Source organism: Anabrus simplex, chromosome 1, assembly GCF_040414725.1.
Source record: "Anabrus simplex isolate iqAnaSimp1 chromosome 1, ASM4041472v1, whole genome shotgun sequence".
Lineage (NCBI taxonomy): Eukaryota > Metazoa > Arthropoda > Insecta > Orthoptera > Tettigoniidae > Anabrus > Anabrus simplex.
In genome coordinates this window covers 526,836,933-526,860,609 of record NC_090265.1, presented here as the reverse complement: position 1 = coordinate 526,860,609, position 23,677 = coordinate 526,836,933, and the positions used below count along the sequence as shown (strand labels likewise).

At 36.6% G+C, this 23,677-nt stretch overlaps 1 protein-coding gene across 1 annotated transcript in view; it reads left to right on the top strand.

Moving 5' to 3' along the window:
• The window catches only part of Pop5 (POP5 ribonuclease P/MRP subunit), a 76,517-nt gene extending 69,498 nt beyond the window's left edge, over positions 1-7,019 (top strand). The window contains exons 3-4 of the mRNA XM_068227113.1: positions 4,774-4,943; positions 6,773-7,019. Coding sequence (XP_068083214.1) covers positions 4,774-4,943; positions 6,773-6,928 — 326 coding nt within the window. The 3' untranslated portion in view covers positions 6,929-7,019. The remainder of the gene's footprint in view (positions 1-4,773; positions 4,944-6,772) is intronic.
• The last annotated feature ends 16,658 nt before the right edge of the window (positions 7,020-23,677 follow it).

Here is a 23,677-nt window from a genome sequence, read left to right as displayed (position 1 = left end):
TGATGACGCAAAAAAAGGTGTTTTAATGTATTGAATAAGGTGGATACAAATTTTAATAAATTGTAATCTTGGTTCAATACGGACGAATAATGAAATTTATTAACTTATTTTCTGTGTTTGCCGCCCGAGAATGGAATCGCTTACTGGATGACATCAGAGGAATACCAACCACAAGGTCATTTAAAAGAGCGTTAAGAGGTACAGCAGGATACGAATGAACTGTGCATTTCTAGTTCTTTTCTGATGGTGTTAGTACATTATTACCACTAGTTGTTATTATTATTATTATTATTGCTGTTATTATTATTATTATTATTATTAGGCCTATTATTATTGTTGTTGTAAGTATGTTTATCTCACTGGGGTGGAATTTTATTTCTGTTATAAAGTATTTAGATGGTCTTTAACTGTGCTATACTTAGTGTTAATTACGGTAGTGTTAACTTTGATTCTATGTACAAATTGGTTTAGTGTAAGAGAAGGCCTAATGGCCTTAACTGCGCCAATAAAGACATTTATCTATCTATCTATCTATCTATATAAGGAAAGACAACATTACCCTAGAATTTGGATTGTGGGTAGCTTGGACTTCTACGAGAGAGCAAGTCAGAGTGCTCTGGTAAACTTCCACAGAAAACACACACTTGCATTGGCACTTTCAACATTTTGACACTGATTCAAACAGGAAAACTATACAATCTCACAACAGAACTTATGAAGCAGAAATCCAAATTTTGGCCCTGCAAGAAACACGTTTCACAGATTCAGAAACGATAGACTACAAATAATTACAGGATCTTCAAAAGTGGAACAAACAATAAAATTGGCAAAGGAGCAGCACTATTTGGCATGGCCTTCATTGTAGACAAAAAATGTTAGAGTCTGTGAAAGAGGTGAAACCCATCAACAATAGACTTATGACTAAGAATCAAACAAACCAACCAAAGGTACACCTTGATTAATGTCCGTGCACCAACAAATGATGACAATAAAAAAGGGCCCGAAAAAACGGAAAGATTCTGGGAAGAACTTGAAACAGAGATGGCCAAAATTCCAAACGATGATGTGAAAATTCTACTCGGTGATTTCAATGCACAAATTGGCAGGAAACGCAAATACAAGAAGACAGTAGGAGACTATCTGGCACACAGGTTCACCAATGAGAATGGCACACGTCTCATTTGGTTGTGCCAACAAAACAACGTGAAAATTATGTCAACTTCACTCCAGAAAAATCCCAAGAAACAATCCACCATTTAGGAGAATTTTGGATTGATCATATGGCAATATCGTACGATTACCAAAAGGAAATTCATGATGTGCAAGTGCACAGAGGTGCTAACATCGATTCGGATCATTATGTAACCAAGATCAAAATTAAATTCACACAAAAAAATTAAAAAGGAAAACGCCGGCGATCCCAAAATTTGATCTACACAAAATCAAAGACTCCAAAATAACAGAAGAATGGGAAGAACAACCTGCAGAGAATTGGTGGAAATTTTAAACTAAGATCATCAAAACGGCGAGAGATCTCATCCCTCTTCACAAGAAACCAAAACACCCTTGGTGGAATCAAGAATGTAAGAGTGCACTAGAAGAAAGGAAAAAGGGATTTCAAAACTACAATAGCAACAAATCAGAAGAAACACAGACGAAATTTTTCGAAGTTCGAAAACAAGCATCTAAGATTCTAAGGCAAAATAAACGGAAATACGTCAACGATCAACTGAAGTCAATTGAAGACTATTTCAAAAATTATAACAAACACACAATTTTTACAAGACCTTCGCAAACCAAATTAAAGGGTTTTCTCCACAGAACCTTTGGTTTTGGAAATAAGATGGTAAACTGGCCTTAACAAATAAAGAAAATTGCCAGGAAATAGCCACGTATTTTTCACAGCTTTTAAATATTCTAGAACCTACAGAGAGATTCCCGAAAATACAGTCAGAAATCACACTAGAAAATTCGTCACCACCAACACAAGAAGAAATTTCTTCACACATTAAGAAACTTGAAAACAACAAAGCATTAGGGGAGGACGGAATTGTAGCTGAACTTTTGAGAAATTTAGGCCCAAATTCACTCAAGGAAATTACACAAATAATTCAAAACATTTGGCAAACTGAAAAGCTCCTGGATGATTGGAAGATTGCTCTAATCCATCCACTACATAAAAAAGGTGACATATCAGATGTAAATAATTATACAGGGATCTCTCTTGCATCTGTCACCTACAAACTTTTATCAGCATGTCTCTTCCAAAGAACACAAAGGCAATTAGAACCCAAATTAGCTGAATATCAAGCAGGATTCAGACCAAATAGGTCATGCCCTAGACAAATTTTTTACCTCAAATACATACTTAAAATGCGAGCTCTCAGACAAAAAAAACCCTCATATGCACATTTGTAGATTTCAAAAAGGCTTACAATTAAATCAACAGTTCCTCACTGTTACAAATTCTAGAAGAGAGAGGACTAGATTTTAAAACTCGAGAACTTATAAAACAAACACTGACTGGCATGAAATCTAAAGTGAAATTTATGGGGGAAATCTCAGAACCCTGAGTGAAGGTGATGGACTCTCTCCTATTCTGTTCAACGTCGTCCTAGACAAGGTAATGGAAGAATGAGAGAAAGAACTCAAGAAATGTGAGTTTTGGAAGCCAATCTGACTGGGCTTTCCCAAAGATAACCTTCACATACCATAACTTGCTTTTGCAGATGATCTGGCTATACTAACAGAGGATGAGGAGACTGCCGTTAAACAGCTCGAGAAACTTAAGAAAATGCAGAAAAGGTGGGACTACAGATATCATTCGAGAAAACTAAATTATTTTGTTCAAAGACTGATATCAAGAGCCTGAGAACAAAATATGGTACAATTGACAGGGTCCTTGCTGTAAATACCTCAGAGAATTTATCGAACTGACAGGCCTTGAAAAGATCTCACAACAAACTCCTCTCCAAAAAATTAAGAGAGCATTAGGATTAGTCCAAAACATCTACAACAAAAAATCCATGTCAAGACATACAAAAATTTGGTATTACAGCACAGACATAAAACTAACAGTCCTTTACGCAAGTGAAACATTGGCACTCAACAGAAATCAAAAAAGAAGAGAGGAAGATAATTAGGCAAATCTTAGGAGCAAGATACACCCAAGAAGGCTGCAGGGTACAATCAATCAAAACAGCAGAAAAGTTCTCAAACATCAAAATCAACATTCGGAAAAGACGAATGAAATTCTTTGGCCATCTGACTAGATTACCAGAAAATCAATTGACAAAAAGGATAATAGATTATGTAACTTTGCTTAAGACCTCAACACCCTGGCTTAATACACTTCGAAAGGACCTCAAAAACGCAAACATAAGTTCAACAGATATCCTAGAAAGAGACATCTTTAGACACAAAGTAAACAACTGGGAAGTTACATCAGAGCAACCACAACAAAAACAGTACGGACCAAAGTGGTCGGCAGAACGTAAACAAGCCTTCTCGGAAAGATGAAAATCTATTGGAAAAACAAGAACCCACAGAGGAAATGATTGAGTTATTTGCTTTACTTCTTCCAATGTTTGGAGAATTCGCTACTAATAAAAGTAATAATAATAAAAACAACTAATATAGTTTCACAAAAGCCATTCATGTAAACGTAAAATTAAGGGAAAACTTAACAATCCATTAAAAAGCTTGTTACATTATCCCATAATAAATAATAATAATAATAAAAACTACAAATATAGTTCCATGAAAGACGTTCACGTAAACGTAAATTACATCTCGGAAAATTAAAGGAAAACTAACCATCCCATTTAAATAAAGCTCATTAGACCATTCCAAAATAAATAAAAAATAATAACAACAGTAATACGGTACTGAAGGAAGCACTAAAAATTAAACACAGTGTGTCATTGACGTAACCAAAGAGAGGGGCATGACGTGGCGAAAGTAGATCAACAGACTGCAGCCATTTTGGACCCACACCAATGACAGAGCAACAGTTTCCAAAATCCTCATAGTAAACGCTGGAGTCGGGCTGAGTGGCTCAGTCCGGTGGTATTTGAAGGTGTTCATATACAACAGACCCGTGTTGGTAGATTTCCTGTCACGTTAAAGAACTCCGGCGGGACTAAATTTTGGCACCTCGGCGTCTCCGAAAACCGAAAAGTAGTTAGTGGGACATAAAGACAATAGTATTATTATTAGTAAACACTGGAGTGGATACAAAGGAGAACATCATTAAGTTCCAGATTTCAAGTTCCTAAGTCTTAAACAGAAATAAACGTAAATATTCTACATCTTTGAGTGTGACTTGATAGAATCTGATGATGTTCTTTCAAGAACGAAACATGTCATTCTTTGTTTAATAGTGTGTATTTTTATTCCTTGTTTAATAATGTGTTTTTCTTTTTGCAGGTATGTTACAATGTAGAGTAATATTAATATTTGACAGACTGGAAAGCTTTTAAGTTACATGTCAAATTTTTCTACTTGGAGATTGTACTTTTCTGGCACTTAAAGTAGCCTATCATTGTAATTCTGTTGTTGTTGCTTTTTTCCTATGTTCATAATTGAATTTCTTTTGTGTGTATGGACGAAAGCTTTTAAGTGACATTTAGCATATAGTTATGCAAAAGACTCAAATTTTTCTACTTGGAGATTGTACTTTTCTGGTACTTTAGGTAGCCTACCCTTGTAATTCTGTAGGTTTCCTTTTTTCCTATGTTCATATTTGAATTTCTTTTGTGTGTATTATTTCAGTGAAATATTGTAATGCATGGACAAGAGTTGCTTTGGTTCGAATACGTCATGGGCCTCATCAGATTGTGGCTAGCAGTCTACCTTTCGTCACAAATTTAAACAAGAGGACTGTTATGCTCAATACTCTATATGTTGGAGCTACATTATGTCAGTGCTATAAATTTCTTAGGGTAAGTAAAGTTCATATTAGTTAGGAATATAATTGAATTTCTTGTTGATTTTTAAAGTTATACAGGCCTCTCAAATTCAAACGCTATTGGCTGCAGAAACCTCTTAGTGAGCCCCTCCTGGTCCACATAGCGAGTAGATTCGGGCTACAGACTTATGGAAGTGTCATTAGTCAGCACTCAGCCCATTTACATACCTGCCAACCCTTCCGATTTACCTGGAAACTTTCCGTTTTTAACTCGTCTTCCGATTTTCCGATTTATTTTTACTTCTTCCTATTTTTGACCAATATATCCGCCAGTACGGTCAATACTCTTCCCCTAGGATAAAGTATAAATGCTCATGTGCTTGTGTAATTTACGCAACCTCATTTTCAAGCGCATTTATTTGATGTTTTATTATGCTAGTGTATCATCCGTCACCTTCGTATATCGTATTTCCCGCTCGCCGCAGCAGCGTGTGTGCTTTACAGCTGGGAATTCGGGGCGGAAATCGTCCTACAAGCAAGAGAAACTCGCACGCGCTTGCGACTCAGTTAATCGGGACGAAAGAATGGGTTTGTTATTGTGTGGTTCACGGGCTGTTAAACATCATTTATGTGCATAGTCATGTTGGAGTTGTAGGCCGTGTGTTTTTTCTTGCATTTCTGTGCCCCCCCCCCCAATTGTCAATATTGTATGTTAATAATGTATGAGACATACTGAATTGTTTTGTATGTGATAGTTTTGTGTACGGTATTTCGGTGCATAATTTTAATGACTTGAATGTATTTCGGGGAGTTGTGTCGGTGACAGTTTCTGGTATTTTCTCTTCACGTTATGGCCAAAAATATAATAAACGTTATCTCCAAGTGTTCTGAGGCCACACGCCGCCGCCATCATCGTCATCGCAGGCAATGTACAATGGGTATACTTGTAGATTAAAACATAAAGAAAAGCTGTCTGAACCTTTTGCTGTGAAATCTGGAGTAAGACAAGGAAGTCTTCCTGTTGCCAATCTTGTTTATCATGACACAAGTCAAAGTCCCGTATAGCAATAGATGAAAAAAAAATGTTGAGGTGGATTGGCCACTCCCTTAGAAGACCACAAGAAAGTATTACAAGGTAGTCGCAGGCAACGCAGACCAAGGATTACTTGGAAGAAAACCATAGACAGGGAGGTAGCTGGTGTCAACAAAACCTGTAGAGAGGTGAAAGCATTGCCAGTAGATAGAACAAGCTTAAGAAATTTTGTCAAGGCCTTATGTTCCACCTTGGAATTAAAGGAAATAAGTAAAAATGGTCTGGAATGAGTTCCAACATCAAGATCATCAGTAAATAGGTTACCGGGCGAGTTGGCCGTGCGCGTAGAGGCGCGCGGCTGTGAGCTTACATCCGGGAGATAGTAGGTTCGAATCCCACTATCGGCAGCCCTGAAGATGGTTTTCCGTGGTTTCCCATTTTCACACCAGGCAAATGCTGGGGCTGTACCTTAATTAAGGCCACGGCCGCTTCCTTCCAACTCCTAGGCCTTTCCTATCCCATCGTCGCCATAAGACCTATCTGTGTCGGTGCGACGTAAAGCCCCTAGCAAAAAAAACAAGTAAATAGGTTGTGTAATGACAAAATAGTTGTCACTAAAATCATGTTTTTCAGATGAGATGGATAGAACTTTTAAATCAGGTTATTTAATTTATAAACTCAATTTTATACAAAACCCTTGAGGCCACTATAATAACAAATTCTTTGGACTAAAAGAAAATAATGGGAAATAGGAAATTTATTGTAGCATGTTTTGTACATTTTCTGAAAATGTTGGCAAGTGTTTTAACACTCAGTTTGATTGTTTACAGATTCACCAGAGAAGAAAATTGGACAAGATGTGGTCTAAACTACATACAGAAGAAGAAAGGAAGGAGATGGAGGCAGCTGTTATGGACCTTTCCTCTCTGGAAGTGTTAGGAAATACAGTTGCTAGTGTTACTTGTGAGAAAAAAGAAGAAGAATGAAAATGTAGCATTTATTACATTTGTAATATGACTGTAATGTGATAAAGTGTATTCAAATAATTGGAAGTTCAATAAAACTAATAGAAATCTCCCTTGTGTGTTTTTGATATGCTCAATTCTCAAAATGTATCATGTATAATAACATCATACAATACATGATCTTTCATGAAAATGGCAAGTTGTTTTACGTCGCACCGACAGATAGGTCTTATTGCAACAACGGGACAGGAAAGGGCTAGGAGTGGGAAGGAAGCAGCCGTGGCCTTAATTAAGGTACAGCCCTAGCATTTGCCTGGTGTGAAAATGGGAAACCACGGAAAACCATCTTCAGGGCTCCCGACAGTGGGTTTCGAACCCACTATCTCCCGAATACTGAATACTGGCCGCACTTAAGCGACTGCAGCTATCAAGCTCGGTTTTCATGAAAATGTACATAGCTGTAATCTTCAATGAAAGGTTCTGTGTGTGTTTTTTTTAAAATCTGAAGCCAACTCTGCCTGCAGTACCTACTGGATGGATTGAGTAGCTCAGTCGTTGCTGTTGCCGGTCCCAAGCCAGGGGAAAGGAGAGGAGGGTTAGCTCAATGCCGTAAAATGACAGCTAGAGAACATCTTGTGGCAACCTCTATGGTTCACTACCATAGTTATGGCTGGGAGCTTGCTGCAGCTATATGCCTTTGACAGGCAAGAATGGACAGAAATCTTTTCGGTAAATTTCCACCGCTTGGTACTAACCAGGAAAGACTGCATTTGGATACGGTGGGTAGTTACTTGAAAGATGAGTCGGAGCATCTGGAAATACCCACGACTAAACCAAAGATTAAAGGTGAAACAGATAAACTATTTAGCAACATATAACATCAACTCTCTGGCACAGGTAGGAAAATTAAAAATCCTAACTAATGAACTATACAAACAAGGGATCCTTATAGCAGGACCACAAGAGATGAGGAATTTAGACCAGGAACCCATAGAATCTCAAGGGTATAGAGTGTACAAAGGCATCCCTGGAGAAAGAGTGATGAGGAATTGTCCACAATTTGGTACAGGATACATAGTTAACTTGGAAAATAATCGATTTTCAGGTGCAATCCTCAAGACTTGCGATGCTGACAATCAAGGCATCGAATAAAATCTACACAGTAATTAATGCCCAAGCTCCAACAAATGATAAAAACAATAGGAGAAAAACCAGAGAAGAGGTGGATGAATTCTGGGACCTCCTAGATCAAACAGTGACAAATATAAGTAAAAATCATAACATTTTAATAGATGACTTTAATGCACAATTAGGAAAAGAAAAGAGATACAGGGATATAATAGAAAAATGGCCTGCTCAAAAACACACCAATAAAAATGGCAGAAGATTGATAGACTTTTGCAGAAACCATAATATGATAATCTACCTATTTTATGAGAAATCCTAATGAACTTAAGACATGAAAACACCCAGATTGGAGAAAAGGAGAATGGCAATTAGATCATGTTTGTATGGAAAAGAATTATCATAAGGAAATCCAAAATGTTAACGTACTTAGAGGAGTAGACATAGGATCTGACCATTACATGGTGAAAATCAAAATTAAATTCACACCAGTAAAGAAACAAATGATTATCACTTTCGTAGACTTTTGGAAAGGTTATAATTGCATTCACCGACCTTCAGTATTAAAAATATTATGAAATTTTGGATTACATCCTAAACTAGTTAAAATGATAACCAGAAGAGATGCCTCGACGACATAAAGCTGTTGGCTGGAACACGCTAGTTCCAAGTGGCTCAAGACCGAAGACAATGGAAGCATATGGAAGAGGCCTATATCCAGCAGTGGATTGAAATAGGCTAGAGAAGAAGAAAAGAAACCAAAATCAAAATGTAAATTGAGAAAAGTTTATGATCCCCATGAACTAATAAGCAATGAACAGTATAAAGAAGACATTTATAAAACAGATAAATTAGAAGAGATCATCTGGAAACTAAAAGACATAGCTGAGAAAATAGCTTTACCAAGTCCAAGGAAAAAGCATCAATGGTAGAATGAGGTATGTGATAAAACAATTGAAAGTAGACACCAGGCATGGTTAAATCATCAAAGTCAGAAAATAGAGACATTGCATGAAGAATTTACCAAGCAAAGAAAACTAACCTGAACAACAATCAGAAATATTAAAAGACATCAAAAAAGCATTATTCAACAAACAGAAATGGATCACAAAAGGACCGATTCTAGGGATTACTATAAAATATTTAGTAAACAACTTCAAAAATATGAACCGCCAACGCTTATGCTTAAAGATAAGAACGGAAAGATGGCACATAATAATACATATAATACACAAATTCTAGCAGACACATTCAATAAATTATTGAATTGTGAAGAGCCAAAAGAATTACTTCATATAAATACGGACATGCTCATTAAAACTCTACCAGAAAATATCGATCCACCCAGCTTTGATGAAATTAATCAAATCATTAAAGAGCTTGAAAAATGATAAAGCTTGTAGGGAAGACCAAACATTTGCTGAGTTGTAGAAAAATGCAGCGTAATCAATCAGAATCACTTCACTTCACCAATGCGTGATAAAAATTTGGAATGATGAAAAATTACCAGACCATTGGACAATTGTAGTAATCCACCCTTTACACAAAAAAGGAGATAGAACAAATTCTAATAACTATTGAGGAATGTCACTCCTGGATTGTACTTATTGTAAATTATTCTCGAGAATAATTTACAATCGGTGCAAATGTCACTGGAGAAAGAATTAGGGGAGTACCAGGGAGGATTTTGACCATGGCGTTAGTTGTCCAGATCAAATCATAACATTAAAATTATTAATGGGCATCTACAAAAGACGACAGAAACAAATGATTATCACTTTTGTAGACTTTCAGAAAGGTTATGATTGCATTCACCGACCTTCAGTACTGTATTAAAAATATTATGAAATTTTGGATTACTTCCTAAATTAGTTAAAATGATAAGCTTAACATTAACAAATACTAAATCAAAGGTGAAGTTTAGAGGAGAATTATCTGAAGCATTCACAATCAGAACAGGACTAAGACAAGGTGATGTATTATCACCACTTTTGTTTAATTGTATTCTGGAATACTTCATGAGAGAATGGTATAAAGAGAATAACAAAAATATAAAAATTGGATACACCGAAGATGAAATTATCCTATTTGGTTAGGATTTGCAGATGATCTGGCACTACTAGCTAATAAAAATGAAGCTCACAATCAAATCACAAGTCTCAACTATTGGTGGAAAAATAGGATTAACAATTTCATTTGAAAAAACTAAAAATAATGGCAATAGATCCCCTTTTAATAAGCCATGTTCTGATAAGTGGGAATGAAATAGAAATTGCAAAACAATTTAAGTACCTTGGAGAAAGTATAACGTACAATTTAAATTAAAACATTTCTTGGACAGAGGGAATGAATAAATTATCCAGAGCCCAAAAAGTAACCAGAAATGCATACAACAAGAAATGTTTGTCAATAAATGCAAAATTGAAACATTATAAGACTGTAGTCCAACCTGAAATAACTTATGGAAGTGAAACATTATTTAAACAAAGGCAAAAGAATAACATAGACAAAATTTTAAAAATAGTAAGGATATGCATTAATAACAAGTACTAAAAAGAAGGAGAATGGCGTATCATCCTAAATGCAGAAGTATATCAGGAAATAGAACCTTATAATGGATTTCATTAGAAAGAAGAGAATACCATTCTTTGGTCATCTGTTGAGAACACCTCAAGACAGACTAATATGCATAATTTTGGAGAAGCTTTGGAAAAACAAAACAACTACCTGTCTGAATGAAAGAAATAAAAGAATACATGAAAGAATTAGACATAACACTGGAGGATTTAAAGAACAAATCAAAGTAAATAAATTGAAGAATAGTAACATTAGATTCATACCAAAAATTGATAAAAGAGAAACAACTAAAACGGTATTTTCAGAAGAAGAACAAAAATTATTAGATAGAATGAAGAAATACTGGAAGAACAGAAAGGAAAAACCATAAAACAGCATAGAAGACCGGAGAGAAATTGACTTCAGTGGCCCAATGCGGCCGTAAAAGCGCAATAATAATAATAATAATAATAATAATAATAATAATAATAATAATAATAATAATAATAATAATAATAATAATAATAGTAATCTGAAGCCATTTCTTTTCAGTTTCAACACAGTTAATTATGACTGTTAGGTTCTTCATTTTGCCGAACTAAGTTTGAATAAATACATTTACGAACTACCTGAAGAAAAAACCACATGGTAACAGATTATACCTGAAAAAGAACTTAATTAAAATAGAATGACGTGTTTTGTTCTTGAAAGATAATCATCAGATTCCACCAAATCACACTCAAAACTATTTAGAAATGTGAATATATATATGTAAATTCTGTTTAAATCCTTTAAAACTTGTAATTTGAAACTTATCTTAATGAGGTCCTCACTTCTCTCCACTCTAGCATAGAATTCAAATGGGTGTAATACTGGTACTCCGTTGTGGTGTAATTTCAGCAGGCTAGTTAGTCTGTTAACCCTCCACCACACCCCGACTAGGTCGATGACAAGCTGAACTGTACTTTTAGATGTTTTTAATTCTATTCTTAGTGCTCCCATTATTATTTTATCATATTAAAATTGTTTTGTAAATTATGTAGGGGTTCTTAATGAGCATTTAATGGGTGACCTTTTATAACGGTAATTTTCTGTTATGTCATTTCTGCTGGCATCAACTCCTTTGGAACTGTACTTGTAGTTTTTTTAAATTAAAGTTAATTTTGATTTTTTAAAAAAAGAATGGGTCCACAACAGAAGAATGGCTAATTATGACGTGGAGTTAGTGAATGGTGTGCTAAACACACTGTTGCTTGGAACCTCTTTCATTGTCTCCGAGTAACTAAAGTCAGTAGGAATCTCACAATAACCATGTGCCCTGATGAAGGTGGGAAGCCTTTAGTACATTTATGCTCGACGATGCCAAAATATAAATATTATATGCCAGAAAACTGAATCTTAATGAGGCTCATTATAGTTCAAGTTTCATTATGATAGAGGTTCTCCATCAATCGGAGTTCGGAGTTTCATTATGATACAGGTTCTACACCGCTTAGAATTCAGATTGTCATTATGATACAACTGTTTGACCAATTTGGTAAAGATAGCATCGCACCTGCGCTCAATGCACTCGCTTCGCACTTGTTTCCAAAATCAAACATATCGGACCCACATATTAATATCAATACACCTTCTACTTCCAATATTCCACAACCACACGGTACATTCCAGGAAAGTCACTTCACCAACTGTACAATAAACAATTTGTATTTGAAATAAAGCTAGGTTATGATAACCCTCTATCAAAGCTTTAAAAACATATGACATTGTCAAAGTCTCTGATCCACTCACGGAAAATCAATAACCCAGCGCATGCGCTCTGTTCAGTACACTCAACTGCCAAGTGACATCTCAAAAGAAATTTATGAATATTTAAAAAATAGAGTTATAATTATCGTCGAGCATAAACAGCCGTATGCAACTCGCCTATATGGTAATTAAGACACTCGTATGGAAATTATAAAACTTGCTTAGATCATTTTATAAACATACTCGTGTCATAATTATTGCCATTATAGGCTTGTTGCATAATGTACTATTCTAATGCTTTCTTTTATTAATGAGTTCATCATCATCATCACTTTCAACCTAACAGTATATATATATATATAGTGTCCTTTAATGGAACTACTGCATCTCCTCTACTCTATTGCTCATAGACTATTATTTGCAACGTACCCTCTACCTCTTGTGGGCCAGTATTTACATGTTTCGGAGACCACTGAAAAACTCTGAATTATGATACAAGAGAAAATAACTTTGCTCATATAAACCAAATTTAAAACGGTTAATCGCTTGCAGTATGACTGTTCTGAATGAACAAAATTTAACTTTTGACTTGCCACAGACTGAACAAATGATGCTGTAAACACAATGTGTGATTATTGTTCTTATATTTTGGGTTTATTTGTGTTGTGGGGTTCTGCTGGAAGGATCCTATGCTCCTATTGTCTTAGCAATGGTTTTCTCTGCTGCTAAGTACTATCCCCATAGTGGCCGAACAGCCCCGATATAAAGTTGACACACAACTGAATACCAGCATGCGGCATATCTGGTACCCTCAGATCTACTCCAACCCACTGGCTTCTGCTGCTGTCTGTAATAATACTATCTGATCCACAAAGATCTAATGCTCTTGTTAGAGAGTACAATCAGATCTGCAGTAATTATCAGCTGTCTCTTCTAGATGACATATCTGTTCTCAGACTCCAAAGATTGCAAGTCATGGCAACCACCCATTCGTGATCTTACTGTGAAGACGTCAACCAACTTCAACGCTTAGTAGTGGAAGAACAATCAGTCAATCACTACTGATCTGCATTTAGGGCAGTCGCCCAGGTGGCAGATTCCCTATCTGATGTTTTCCTAGCCTTTTCTTAAATGATCGCAAAGAAATTGGAAATTTATTGAACATCTCCCTTGGTAAGTTATTCCAATCCCTAACTCCCCTTCCTATAAACGAATATTTGCCCCAATTTGTCCTCTTGAATTCCAACTTTATCTTCATATTGTGATCTTTCCTACTTTTAAAGACACCACTCAAACTTATTCGTCCACTGATGTCCTCCCACGCCATCTCTCCACTGACAGCTCGGAACATACCACTTATTACATGTAATAAATATCATTTTGATCCGTATTGATGATATTTGATTAGAATAATAACAGTAATTTATTTATTAAATTGACCACCTAATCAATAGAATAAGTCTTGTTTTGGATGATTTACATTGATCTGTTAACTAAAAATGGTACACGTCTCGCCTAGTATGAAGGCATCATCAGCCATTGTCTTAACCTCGGAATAAAAATAAGCACTTGATTAACATATAATAAGATGAAATTAATTTTAAAAAGTCTTTAAGAGACAAACTAAAATTAACATTAAAAATAACAATGTTGGTTTTAAATTTTTTTTACAATGTGATGAATTACTATGGTGAAAGTATTAAAATTATTGACATTAAAAGGCTGCTATTACAAGTAAAATGGACAAAGCAACAGACTGATGAACAAGTAGTAAGATTGTTATAAAATTAAGTTGACCGATTGGCGGTACAATTAGACTGACGAGAATGACGATCAGTCGTATTTATTCAAAAAGTAATATTGAGAAAAATAATGTTGAAGGTTGGTCAAGAAATCACTATATTCGTTTCTAGGAGACAAAATACAAAGTCATAGGCATATGGTAGAGATGTAGAACATATTGATGAGAAGATAAAAAGTTGTAGATTAAAGGTTGAAGAACAGCGTTAAAATTGGACCTCTATGGACCACCTCAATTTGAAACGATGTCAAAATGTTGTCAAGAATATGAGTTTATTGAAGGTTGAATCTGTAAAAGGAAACCAAAAACATGGTATTAATTGTGTGAAAAGATTTTTTAAAAGTTTAGCGGAGATCGTGTATACTTACCACTTGACGATGGTGAAGTTATTATTCTAATCACATACCACTTAATCCAGCAGCTCGTCTCCTTTCTTCCAGGTCTTCCCAACTCAAACTTTGCAACATTTTTGTAACGATACTCTTTTGTCGGAAATCACTCAGAACAAATCGAGCTGCTTTTCTTTGGATTTTTTCCAGTTCTTGAATCAAGTAATCCTGGTGAGGGTCCCATACGCTGGAACCATGCTCTAGTTGGGGTCTTAACAGAGACTCATATGCCCTCTCCTTTACATCCTTACTACAACCCCTAAACACCCTCATAACCATGTGCAGATCGGTACCCTTTATTTACAATCCCACTTATGTGATTACCCCAATGAAGATCTTTCCTTATATTAACACCTAGATACTTACAATGATCCCCAAAAGGAACGTTCACCCCATCAACGCAGTAATTAAAACTGAGAGGACTTTTCCTATTTGTGAAACTCACAACCTGACTTATAACCCCGTTTATCACCATACCATTGCCTGCTGTCCATCTCACAACATTATCGAGGTCATGTTGCAGTTGCTCACAATCTTGTAACTTATTTATTACTCTATACAAAATAACATCATCCACAAAAAGCCTTATCTCTGATTCTACTTCTTTACTCATATCATTGATACATATAAGAAAACATAAAGGTCCAATAATACTGCCTTGAGGAATTCCCCTCTTAATTATTACAGGGTCAAATAAAGCTTCGCCTACTCTAATTCTCTGAGTTCTGAAAATGAAAATGAAAACCTGCAACCTGTTTTCCAGTCATTGACCAGGTCAGGGATGGTATGAATGAAGCAGATATAGGCTATTAGTACGATGGGGTCGCCACTCCCAAAGTGATTTATTAATGACTGATAGATGCTATGAAATAAGAATGGAGAGTGTTGCTGGAATGAAAGATGACAGGGAAAACCGGAGTACCCAGAGAAAAACCTGTCCCGCCTCCGCTTTGTCCAGCACAAATCTCACATGGAGTGACCGGGATTTGAACCACGGTATCCAGCGGTGAGAGGCCGATGCGCTGCCGTCTGAGCCACGGAGGCTCTTCTCTGATTTCTATTTTCTAGAAATATAGCCACCCTTCAGTCACTCTTTTTTCTAGTCCAATAGCACTCATTTTTGCCAGTAGTCTTCCCTGATCTACCCTATCAAATGCCTTAGATAGGTCAATCGCAGTACAGTCCATTTGGCCTCCTGAATCCAGGATATCTGCTATATCTTGCTGAAATCCTACAAGCTGAGCGTCAGTGGAATAACCTTTCCTAAACCCAAACTGCCTTCTGTCAAACCAGTTATTAATTTCGCAAACATGTCTAATATAATCAGAAATAATGCTTTCCCAAAGCTTACATGCAATGCATGTCAAACTCACTGGCCTGTAATTTTCAGCTTTATGTCTATCACCCTTTCCTTATACACAGGGGCTACTATAGTAACTCTCCATTCATTTGGTATAGCTTTTTCACCTAAACAATAATCAAATAAGTATTTCAGATACGGTACCATATCCCAACCCATTGCCTTTAGTACATCCCCAGAAATTTTATCAATTCCAGCTGCTTTTATAGTTTTCAACTTCTGTATCTTACTGTAAATGTCATTGTTATCATAAGATAATTTTAATACTTCTTTAGTATTAGTCTCATCCTCTATCTGGACATTATACTTGTAACCAACAATCTTTACATACTGCTGACTGAATACTTCTGCCTTTTGAAGATCCTCACATACACACTCCCCTTGTTCATTAATGATTCCTGGAATGTCCTTCTTTGAACCTGTTTCTGCCTTAAAGTACCTATACATACCCTTCCACTTTTCACTAAAATTTGTATGACTGCCCATTATGCTTGCCATCATGTTATCCTTAGCTGACTTCTTTTCTAGATTCAATTTCCTAGTAAGTTCCTTCAATTTCTCCTTACTTCTATAACCATTTCTAACTCTATTTCGTTCCAACCTGCACCTCCTTCTTAGCCTCTTTATTTCTCTGTTATAATATAGTGGATCTTTACCATTCCTTACCACCTTTAAATGTACAAACCTGTTTTCACATTCCTCAACAATTGCTTTAAACCCATCCCAGAGTTTGTTTACATTTTTATTTACCATTTTCTACCAATCATAGTTACTTCTTAAAAACTTGCTCATACCTGTTTAATCAGCCATATGGTACTGCCTAATAGTCCTAATTTTAATAACTTCCTTTCTTTTTAACTAGGACAAAAACAGCTTCGTGAGCACTAATACCCTCTATTACTTGGGTTTCTCTATAGAGCTCATCTGGTTTTACCAGCACCACATCCAGAATATTCTTCCCTCTAGTTGGTTCCATCACTTTCTGAATCAGCTGCCCTTCCCATATTAACTTATTTGCCATTTGTTGTTCATGCTTCCTGTCGTTCGAATTTCCTTCCCAATTGACATTTGGTAAATTGAGATCACCCGCTACAATCAAGTTCCTTTCCTTATCGCTTCCACATAGCTGATTATCTTATCAAATAATTCTGAATCAGCGTCAGCGCTACCCTTTCTCGGTCTGTACACTCCAAAGACATCAAGTTGCATATTATCTTTAGAGATGAGCCTTACACCCAGAATTTCATGTTTTTCATCCTTAACTTTTCCGTAGCTTAGAAATTCTTCTTTCACCAGAATGAATTCTCCCCCTCCTACCATTCCTATCCTATCTCCACGATACACACTCCAGTTCTGTGAGAATATTTCTGTATCCATTATATCATTTCTCAGCCATGATTCAACTCCTATTACAATATCTGGTAAGTATATATCTATTAAATTACCTAATTTAATTCCTTTGTTTACAATGCTTCGACAGTTGAGCACTAACATTTTTATGTCATCCCTACTTGATTTCAAGTTTCCTGTTCGTTTAACACCGCTCCCTCCCTGAAAATGGTTTTCCGTGGTTTCCCATTTTCACACCAGGCAAATGCTGGGGCTGTACCTTAATTAAGGCCACGGCCGCTTCCTTCCAACTGCTAGGCCTTTCCTATCCCATCGTCGCCATAAGACCTATCTGTGTCGGTGCGACGTAAAGCCCCTAGCAAAAAAACACCGCTCCCTAGGTCACCCTATTTTCCTGAATGTACCTGCCTATAACCCTTCTAAACAAGTTTCCATATAAGTTAGGAAACTTCCATATAAGTTAGGAAACTTGTTTAGAAGGCTTATAGGCAGGTACATTTAGGGAAACAGGGTGACCTAGGGAGCGGTGTTAAGCGAGCAGGGAACTTGAAATAGAGTAGGGATGACTCTACGGACTTGTCGCTGCATAGCATCTTTATTGGAGAGCAAATTGCTAGTGCTACATATGATTTGGACCAGACCGAACAGGCTCAGGACAGGTCATGGAAGGTGGAAGTATTCCCTCCACAAATGGAACATCATGTGATCTCTAGAATGTGGCTGTAGAGCCCCTTGTCAGACCATTCCTCACATTGTGAGTGACTTAGCTTCAAGCTTATCGAGGTAGCTGGGAAGACTTCCTACTACCAAAAGGAGCAGCTATAAGATGTCAATCAATCAATCAATCAATCAATCAATCAATCAATCAATCAATCAATCAATCAATCAATCAATCAATCAATCAATCAATCTATCAATCAATCAATCAATCAATCAATCAATCGATCGATCAATCAATCAATCAATCAATCAATCACAACTAATCTGCATTCAGGGCAGTCGCTAGGTGGCAGATTCCCTATCAGTTGTTTTCGTAGTATTTCCTTAAATGATTGCAAAGAAATTGGAAATTTATTGAATATCTTCCTTGGTAAGTTATTGCAATCCCTAACTCCCCTTCCTATAAACAAACATTTGCCCCAATTTGTTCTCTTGAATTCAAGCTTTATCTTCATGCTGTGATCTTTCCTACTTTTAAAGACACCACTTAAACTTATTCGTCTACTAATATCATTCCATGCCATCTCTCCACTGACAGCTCGGAATATACCACTTATGATATAGATGTTGATTCCCATTGGGAACCTGAAATATTTGTCCCAAATGAGTAAATTTATAATACCACCTAGTTGAGCAGCTCATCTCCTTTCTCCCAAGTCTTCCCACCCCAAACTTTGCAACATTTTTGTAACGCAACTCTTCTGTCGGAAACCACCCAGGACAAATCGAGCTGCTTTTCTTTGGATTTTTTCCAGTTGTTGAATCAAGTAATCCTGGTGAGGGTCCCATACGCTGGAACCATACTCTAGTTGGGGTCTTACCAGAGACTTATATGCCCTCTCCTTTACATCCTACCGAGCTTGACAGTTGCAGTTGCTTAGTTGCAGTTGCAGTTGCGGCTAGTATCCAGTATTCGGGAGATTGTGGGTACGAACCCCACTGTCGGCAGCCCTGAAGATGGTTTTTCGTGGTTTCCCATTTTCACACCAGGCAAATGCTGGCGCTGTACCTTAATTAAGGCCACGGCCACTTCCTTCCCAAGCCTAGCCTCTTCCTGTACAATCGTTGCCATAAGACCTATCTGTGTCGGTGCGACATAAAGCAACTTTAAAAAAAACTTTACATCCTTACTGCAACCATTAAATACTCTCATGACCATGTGCAGAGATCTGTACCCTTTATTTACAAACATATTTATGTGATTACCCCAATGAAAATCTTTCCTTATATTAACACCTAGGTACTTAGAATGATCCCCAAAAGGAACTTTCACCCAATCAACGCAGTAATTAAAACTGAGAGCACTTTTCCTATTTGTGAAACTCACAACCTGACTTTTAACCTCGTTTATCATCACACCATTGTCTACCGTCCAACTCACAACATTTTCAAAGTCATTTTGCACTTGCTCACAATGTTGTAACTTATGTACTACTCTGTACAGAATAACATCATCTGCAAAGAGCCTTATCTCTGATACCACTTCTTTACACATATCATTGATATATATAAGAAAACATAAAGGTCCTATAATACTGTCTTGAGGAATTTCTCTCTTAACAGGGACAAATAACGCTTTGCCTACTCTAATTCTCTGAGTTCTTTTTTCTACAAATATAGCTACCTATTCAGTCAATCTTTTTCCTAGTCCAGTTGCACTCATTTTTGCCAGTAGTCTCCCATAATCTACCCCATCAAACGCCTTAGATAGGTCAATCGCGATACAGTCCATTTGACCTCCTGAATCCAGGATATCTGCTTTATCTTGCTGGAATCCTACAAGTTGAGCTTCAGTGGAATATCCTTTCCTAAACCCAAACTGCCTTCTATCGAACCAGTTATTAATTTTGCAAACATGTCTAATATAAACTTGTGAAAATTTGGATTATATAATTCCACCTTTACAATACTGCAAGTGTCTTTATTAAAAAGACTACATTAAATTACATTCATGATACATGTTTCGTGCTCTTATGGGACATCTTCAGTCACAAATACAAAACATTAAAAATAAGGCGAGGACACGTTGAATTGAGTAGATAAAAAGTCTAAGTATCATGTGACGTGGCGTGGTGGCTTGTCAATCATCAATATTAAAATGGTGCGGCGTGAATATGAAGTGAAACATGAAGTCCAATAAAATCATAAGTTAAAAATGTTGTCGAAAACGTCAAATTGTCAATATAAAACACAGTAAGTGGCTGTTCGAATAAAATTATATGCCTATTGTGCAAAAACAGTGTTGAGGTGATACCACATTACAACAGCTTTCTTGATTAGGAGGTGGAGTTATACTGATGATACAAGTTGAAACTGATGGTGTGTTGACAATAGGGGCCTAAAAAGAAAAAGATATATGAATGAACTAAAGAAATAAAATTCAATTGAAATGTGAACTAAGTGCCCATCCAGTCACTCACCTCCTTGCCCATCCTACATCGACCACTCCACCTCAAGTGCTAAAGCTAACTGAGTGACGTCCTTGAAGGTCGTTGGGGACTGACCGTGAGGGGAGTTTGATGTAAGGGGAGAGGCGTGAGGTAAAGCATTACTCACGCGTCTTCGTGAAAAGAATTTCTTGATTAACTCCTCGACAAGTATATTAATGTCCTCCGATATCTCATTAAGATTATAAATCGGGTTGCATTTTTGATCAATATTTATAAAAATGTTTTCTAAAATATTCAATAGATTACCTTTCTTACATAAATGGAGAATTTGAAGGTCTTGTTGTATGCCCGTGAATGAATGATTAGTATCGTCCATATGAGAACCGAATGCTGAGAATCTGCCGTACTTTGATGCATTAACATGTTCACCATACCTTATATTAAAATTGCGGCCTGTTTGTCCGATATAACTGGCGGAACACTGCTGGCACTTTAATTTGTAAACACCTGATTTCTGAAATTTGCTGCTGCCGCTGTTGATAGTGTGTTGATTGAAAAAAAGGTGAGCGTTGTTATTGGTTGTTTTAAAAGAAACTTTCATATTAAGTTTCTTGAAAACATTCGTGATATCGTATATTTTATTGTGACTATAGGTAAAAAGGGCCTATCTTCTTTCTTTTTGGTATCCTTAGTTAATGTGGAAAATGATTTTTCCTCAATTTTGCTAAGAATTTTATCCACAAATTGCCTATTGAAACCGTTTCTTTTTGCTATAAAATAAATAGTATCCAACTCATTTTTACGATCTGCTTCTGACATGGGTATATTATAAGCTCTATAAATCATACTGTAAAAGGAAGCCCTCTTATGTGCTGCACGTGTACGGAATTTTGTCTAATTACGTTTGCCGTTTGAGTGAGTTTCCTGAATATTTTAAACCTAAGATTATTAGAGTCATTAATAATTGTTATGTCAAGAAAATTTAATGCTTTATTATTTTCACTTTCGAAAGAAAATGTAATCTGCGAGTCCATATTGTTTAATTGTTCTAATACCTCCTGTCCATTAGTAATGCTATGGTCGATTATGGTAAACGTATCATCCACGTATCTCAAACAGCTTATTATACCTTTAATGTTGTTAATTTTGCTCTTTCCAAGAAAATCCATGTAAATTACCTCCACAATTCCCGAAGCTGGGGCCCCCAAAGGAAGACCTTCCTGTTTATATATTTGGCCGTTGAAAGTAAAGTAATTATTAGCGGCGACGAACTCCAAAATATTAATGAAATCGACTATCTCTTGCCTACTCAAATTACTATATTTAAGTAGATTACTCCTTACAAGAGTTATTGTTTTTGCTACTGGAATATTCGAGAACATATTTTTGACGTCAAATGAATACATCTTATAGTATGACTGCATGTTTAAATCTTTAATACGATCGCAAAATTCTTTGGAATTCTTAATAGACCTATTACCCTCAAATTTATAATATTGTTTTAGAAAATTGTGTATAAATCTAGACGTCTCATATATAGGGCTATTTCTGAAATTAATGATGGGTCTTATAGGTATATTATCTTTATGCACCTTTGGTAGTGCCTTAGCCGTCGGAATACTCGGGTTCATATTAATACGTTTTTGAGACTCCCAGGACAGAAGGCAGGTATTATCGGTCAAAAAATGCATTTTTTGTTTTATGTCTTAAATTATTCGTCATGCTTTTCTCTACAAGCCTATATAATTTTTTAGTTGTATTTATCCGTTTAAATGGCATACATTGGGTTTTTAAAAATGGCCGCCACTAGCTGACACGCCCATTTCCTCGTTCCAGTGTCTTGTTCTCTCGGTATATTTTCTCTTTGAACATTTCACTTCTCACATAATATATGTATGGTAAATGAACATTTTCTATATTGGTACTGGCCTTATGTACAGATGATAGTGAAGGCTGCATTTGTATAGTTACATGTGGTTATTGTTTGTTTTGATTCCATAGAAACGTGTGCTGTAAGCTTATAGTTCTTTTATGCAAAACGTATACGTTTATCCGTACTCTGTGTTAGGACGCGTGCACACCGAGCGCGCTTCGCATAGTGTGCCGCGTGTAGAGTGAAATGCTATGCATAGCGCAAGGCGTGCTTGCTGTTCACACCGAAAACTCTACGCCGTGCTCTCAGCTCAGTTTAGCGCGAGGCGTTTTAGGGTCGTCACAAACTAATGCCGTTATCCAAGTACACTAGAAACAGTTTACTGATGGATAACAGTTACCTAAAATTAAAAATTAGAAAGACGAATCGGAAGTGGATTCATGAATTTAATGAAGAACGAATTACTTTCGGAGAATTTCATCGTTTGTACAGAGATACAAGACTTTATCGCTGTTACGTCGAACCCGAAAATCTACCCGATAAAACGGAATTCGTCTGATAGTCACACAGGTAATGACTTTTATTATTTTCCACAAACTTAAAACTTTATTTACATCGTTATTTCTCGTACAAAAACAAAAACTGTTCTCAAAACCAAAGAGTACAAAATATGGTGGGTGCATTCCATTTAGTCTCTGGATGTAACATATCTCCCACCTTTTGGTTTTCTTTATTCCCCTGTTAACAGAAAACCAAAATGAACCAATAAAATAATCTGACAGTCATTTCACGTGCACAGTTTAACAAGAAAAGAACTTATCACAAAACGTAAGTCCTATATCGTGCAGGGAGTTTCACCAAACGTCCACTTTTCGTTTTCACTTCATCCTTTACAACAGAAATAACACTTTCTTGCTCATTATCTCCATCATCTTCCACGTGTAAGGTATCCTGCGATGAAGTAATCTCCAGTGGGTACAAACGTTGAATGGGCCTGATGATGTCCCGTCCAGCAGTCTGCACTCGAACCACTCTTGTGTTACCATCTTTACCAGGAAACATCTCAATCACTTTACCCAAAGGCCAATCGAGTCTTTTCCTTTGATCAGAGCCTACTAACACAATGTCACCAATCTTTAGCATCCTTCGACACTTTCCTTTAACTTGCGAATGTACTAAAAGGCTCAGGTAATCATCACGGAACCTTTTCCTCAATTCCTCCCGTAAACGCTGCAGGTACTTGGCCCGTCTTCTGAGATCAGTCTTGTCAAGGCAATCCAGATCAGGGACTCCAATCGACCGGTTGTCCTGCAGGAACATTGCAGGAGTCAGTGGCACTAAGTCGCTTAGATCCTCAGACAGGTACGTCAAAGGCCTAGAATTTACCACAGACTCCACATCGCATAAGACAGTCAAAGCCTCTTCGTAGGTGAGAGAGGCTCTTCCCAATGTCCTCT